General features: G+C 44.1%; 1 protein-coding gene across 2 annotated transcripts; it reads left to right on the top strand.

The window, feature by feature from the left end:
- The first annotated feature begins 295 nt into the window (after positions 1-295).
- Positions 296-4,133, top strand: LOC147619809 (UDP-glucuronic acid decarboxylase 4-like). 2 transcript variants are annotated; one of them, XM_086825645.1, is made up of 8 exons: positions 296-829; positions 963-1,666; positions 1,868-2,014; positions 2,115-2,194; positions 2,491-2,574; positions 2,680-2,754; positions 3,249-3,341; positions 3,423-4,133. In XM_086825645.1, exons 2-8 carry the CDS (start codon positions 973-975, stop codon positions 3,627-3,629), a joined length of 1,380 nt encoding a protein of 459 aa, XP_086681771.1. In that variant the 5' UTR covers positions 296-829; positions 963-972; the 3' UTR covers positions 3,630-4,133. The 2 variants fall into 2 exon arrangements, with proteins under 2 accessions (XP_086681771.1, XP_086681770.1); XM_086825644.1 differs by having other exon boundaries at positions 296-1,666.
- Positions 4,134-5,291: the final 1,158 nt, after the last annotated feature.

The following is a 5,291-nucleotide window of genomic DNA, read 5'->3' as shown; positions in this document are numbered from 1 at the left end:
TTTTAATACTATGTGTGCAACCTAGGGGAACCATGAGAGAACCCACGGGCGTTGTTGTGGTGGGTTGGTTAACGAGGAGTGGGAAGGTCCTAGGTTCAATCCTTGCCCACGGTGTTCAAAGCCTATATGGCATTTCCTTCAGGATCCCTCCTCTCCTACAGGTTACAATACTACACAACGAGGAGCAGGAAGGTCTTGGGTTCAGTCCTTGTGCGTGGTGTTCAAAGCATATGACATTTCCTTTATGAACCCTACAATACTACACATACTACTTGCAAGCTAAACACACAAAAAAAACCAAACCTAGGTGAATGAACTCTGAGCATCTTATGCGGCTCATACGGTGTGGGAACTTGAACTAATACCTAAGGTCTTTGTTCAAGTGTCCACAGTCCGTAGGCCACAGGCAAAATGCATCTTTCAAATGATAGGCCGCTACCTACCACCGAGATCTAGCTCCTCAAATAAAGAGCGATGGTGGTGGTTCGAGCTTGCGTTGTTTTCCCAGCCAAGGCAAAACCTATAGCATCATTTTGAAGTTTGATACGTTTCTCTGATAGTTTGTGCCTCCATTCTCTCGGTAAAAAGAAAGGAAAGCCTGCAGAGCTCCATCCAGCTCAGCCCACATCACAGTTTCGCCTTTGCCAAGAAAGGCAAGCCTGCTAAGCTTCATCTACTGCAGAGAGTCGCTGAAGCACCGCATCCCACATCATAGTTTTGGACCCTTTTTTTCCATTGAAAGGAAACCTTGCGGGGCTTCATCAACTACTCAGGAGTAAGCCTTTTTATCAAGAAAGGAAAGCCTGCATAGCTTCATCGACCGCAAAAGGTACATCGTAGCGTTCGCTCTTTTATTCTCAGAAAGAAAGGGCACATCATAATTTTGGCCTTTAAAGGAAAGCCTGCAGACACATCATAGTTCTGGGGGTCTTTTTTAACCTAGACCAGAAAGCGTGCAGCAGAAAGAAGGAGATGTTGAAGCAGAACAGTCTGAACCATCGCCGGCATGACAGCTTTCTGCAGAGCGAGGGCTACATTGCCAAGGGTGGAAGCAGCAGCAGCCTCATCAGCAAGCCATGGAGCTGGTCCAAACCCCTTCGTTACCTCGCCCGAGAGCAGCGCCTCCTCTTCATCATGGTAGGCATGGTCATTGCCTCACTCTTCTTTTTTCTTCAACCTGGTTTCCTAGCAGCACACATTGATCATCCATTGCTCATGCCCCATACCCATTTCAAAAACCTCCGGATCCACATGCATGATCAGACATCTGAAACATCGAATCTCATGCATGATGATGAACCACAGACATCAGCTACCCACAAGCACATTAGTGCCGCTAACCCTGTGCTCAGTGCCACTAAACCCGGTGTTAAAGTCCCGCTTGCATTGAAAAAAATGCCCTTGAGGGTTTTGGTCACTGGCGGGGCTGGCTTTGTTGGTAGCCATCTCGTGGACAGGCTCATAGCAAGAGGGGACAGTGTTATTGTTTTGGACAATTTCTTCACTGGCAGAAAGAGTAACGTGAAGCATCACATGGGTAACCCTCAGTTTGAGCTCATCCGGCATGATGTAGTGGAGCCTATCTTGTTGGAGGTTGACCAAATCTACCACCTTGCGTGCCCAGCTTCACCAGTTCATTACAAGCACAACCCCATCAAGACCATCATATCCTTCTTGATCTGCTCCTATTTTGCATGCATTTGGCATGTTGAGGGTTATTATATGCCCATTCTAGAGTTTTTTTTTGGTTATTTTAAGATAACTACTTTTTACTGGCAATAGTGGAGCTAAACGCTTGTTAACATGATCAATTATGTATGTGATTTTTCCTTCCTCTATTTGGCAATGTCCTTGACCTGTATTTACAAGACAAATGTGATGGGCACACTAAATATGTTGGGTCTGGCAAAGAGAGTGGGGGCACGTTTTCTTCTCACAAGTACTAGCGAGGTGTATGGTGATCCTCTTGAGCATCCACAGACAGAAGCATACTGGGGGCATGTCAATCCAATTGGTAAGTGGCTTATGGTGCACCATACAAAATGTAGCACAATGTGATGATTCCAATTGTTTCTAGTTTCTAGAATGAGACTTGTACAATCAAATCTGTTCAGGTGTGAGGAGCTGTTATGATGAAGGGAAAAGAACAGCAGAAACTTTGACAATGGACTACCATCGAGGAGCAAACGTAGAGGTATCACTTGTACCGTTACTGCGAGGCTGGATACACAACCAACCCCTGCTTGGTGGTGGGGGCCTATCTAGTCTGCCTGCTGGTGCCGTTGGGGATGGATTGGCAATCTTGCCCATCTGACTCCCTGCCTGTTGCAGGGGTGGGAAGGTTGTGTATTCAGCCTAATGTTCATAGAAAGAGATTTCTTTCACTGTCAAGAAATGTTTGGAAGTTATTTTTATCATGCTTAATCTGATAATTTAGATGGCTAAATACCGCAGAAACTACATATGTGACTGTGTACCTACCTTAAACAGGTTCGAATAGCCCGCATTTTCAACACCTATGGACCACGGATGTGCATTGATGATGGCAGAGTTGTGAGCAACTTTGTTGCGCAGGTCGAGGATCTTCCAATAATGCTATCTTTGATGAAATGCATACACTTAAGGTTCTTGGGTGGGTACACCATGTTTTCACATTTGGGCTCCTTGTTTATGACCCAGGCACTTCGTCAGGAGCCTTTAACAGTATATGGGGATGGCAAACAAACGAGGAGTTTCCAGTATGTTTCGGATTTGGTATGTTACTACGTGTTACCATCCTTGTTAGATTGAACTTCCTACCTAGTCAGTGCCTAGGTGCCTTTTTTTTTTGGGGGGGGGGTGCGCTGTAGCATGAGTTTGGTATTGAAAGTAGATCCTTTTTTAGCAACTCACGGGTGTAGCAAACAGGGCTCAAACTCAGGTATTTCTGGATAAGTAGAATATCGTAACCGATCCACTAAAAACGCTTGTGGTTAGTCAGCGCTAACTTTGTGTGTGTTTAGTACTTCTTGTTCTTTTTTTTGAGAGTTATTTACATGCACAGACCCTCACACCTGTGGACAGGCCTTACCCCATCTCCCGTATGATGTTTCTGTAGCGGCACGCAGCGAGACTCTATCCCTGGACCATGCCTTTGGGACTCTGAGCCTCTACCAACTGTACTAAACCTCAAAAGTCCTTTTTTTATGAGGTGTAAGAGGCATAAGAGGTGGGATTTAGCAATGCTATAATTTTACCTTACCTTTCAGGTTGAAGGCCTTATGCGTCTTATGGAGAGTGAACACATTGGCCCATTTAACCTTGGAAACCCGGGGGAGTTCACCATGCTAGAGCTTGCTAATGTAAGTTGCATAGCATGTAAACAATGGAAATTGTAGATTCCATGCATGGCTAGTTTCCAACTTTTTTGGTTGTACACGTAGGTGGTTAAGGATGTGATAGACCCACGAGCGCAGATCGAGTTCCGAGAGAATACGGCAGATGATCCTCACATGCGCAAACCGGATATCACCAAAGCCAAGGAACTTCTACACTGGAAACCCAAAGTCCCTTTGAGAGAGGGTCTTCCTCTAATGGTGGAAGACTTCAGGCGTCGCATACTTGAAGATCCTATGGGCTCACAAATATAAGGTGGACATTGTGTAGATGTTCTTTGCTTCATTTGCCTATGCTTTTGCGTATATCTAAGCTGAGAACAGGTTCACAGTGAGTGATAACATGCTTACTACCACGTACAAACAGCACAAAGGCAATGCAGCAAAGCTATTGGTCTTCACTGATCTGTTTCAACTCTTTAGCTCTTTTTTGAGGGGATTTGTTATGCATACACTGGAAGGGACAGTATTGTGCTGTTCATGGGCATATACTCTGATTTTTTTCTCTTCTCAAGATCATATTTTGAGAGCTTTTGATAGGGTTCAGCATTGTTGCCCCGTCCTATAAGGCCAGATGAAGGTCCTGGCACAAGTCCATGAGATGAGCGGAAGGGTGATCAAATTCCAATGGTTGTATCTATATACACGTGTTCGACAAGTAATGTATGGAGCCATGTTTGGTGTTATGTTTGTCTGTTTTCCACCACAACATCATGTTACCTTTTTTTCCCAGCTTGGCAATAGACCAGATGTTTTTTCTGTCCTTTTCTCATTACATGAACTTGGGGTCTTGGTTTTTTTAATTTGGTGGGGGGGGGGGGGGTGGTGTAAATATGTGACTCTCACACACACTAGAAGGTGAGAACTAGGGTTAGGGTCTCTCTCTCTCTCTCTCTCTCTCTCTCTCGTGCCTAGGCTTGTGTGGCACACATGTATACAAGTAGGGTAATGTAGAGAATCATGGGAAGGGGCCTCTGTGTGTGTGTGTGTGTGTGTGTGTGTGTGGTGAAGTTCAGGTCTCTGTGCATGCAGGAGAAGTCTTCCACCCCACTCTTTGGATAGTTCTCTGCACTCTCTCTCTCTCTCTCCCTCTTGTGAACTGTCACCTATAAGAGCTAGTATTGGATCACCACAAACTATACATCTACCTACTCTAATTGACGGCTAATCCATTTACTTGAAGTCTTCAGCCCTAATGCTCACAATCCTTGGATGAATCCAATATCTGAGCTATGTAGACTTTCTTGTTTCTTACCTAGTAACTAATGTGAATAGATGAGGTGAAGCGATGCAACAGAGAGATGAACATGAGAAAGTGGTGAAGTGTGGTGGCAATGAAGTGAGGTTTAGTGATAAGTAGGGAGTGGTGAAGACAAGATGGTAATTTGTTGTGTGAAGGTGATGTGAAGTCATTAGCTCATCTCCATACGTTCCATGCAAAGAAAAGGCAAAAGGAGTCTTGACAACAATGGTCCAACAAAGAGAAATTTGACTTAATTAAATAGCTCTTAACACCATGGCAACCAGATCCCGATATGCCTTTTTCAACCTAAAACTTTTACATTTGTTAATGGCTTTATTTGTTTTACAATGATGCCTTTCCCAACCCAAATTCTTTTGTGCATGAGGTGAAGAATTCCTTGTGGGCCAAAACCTTTTTCAACTTCTTCTATTTGTGTATTGAAGAGCTCCTTTATGTTGCTAACAAGACTTTACATGGTGTTCCAACCTAGGGTGTGTTCTGCGGCGGTTCGAGGGTTATTTTGTGTAGAAGCATACCATTTGTTAATGAGAAAGGACACAATTCCAAATCTGGAGTGTGGCTTTTCATTTATACTTTAATAGTTTAATTGGTAGAACGTTTTATGATGTATGTGGTGAAGTTCATTGACTACCATTTGTAGGGCTATTACGAGG

This window comes from Cibotium barometz, chromosome 32, assembly GCF_041138505.1.
Source record: "Cibotium barometz isolate CiBa-2024 chromosome 32, ASM4113850v1, whole genome shotgun sequence".
In the NCBI taxonomy this organism is placed as follows: Eukaryota; Viridiplantae; Streptophyta; class Polypodiopsida; order Cyatheales; family Cibotiaceae; genus Cibotium; species Cibotium barometz.
Note: the sequence above shows the minus strand (reverse complement) of the source record. Positions and strands in the feature narration are given on the sequence as shown.

Coding starts and splice junctions, on each gene's coding strand:
- LOC147619809 (XM_086825645.1), top strand. CDS start 973: ATGTTGAAGCAGAACAGTCTGAACCATCGCCGGCATGACAGCTTTCTG. Junction 2,195..2,490: donor ATCGAGGAGCAAACGTAGAG/GTATCACTTGTA, acceptor TACCTTAAACAG/GTTCGAATAGCCCGCATTTT. Junction 2,755..3,248: donor TCCAGTATGTTTCGGATTTG/GTATGTTACTAC, acceptor CTTACCTTTCAG/GTTGAAGGCCTTATGCGTCT.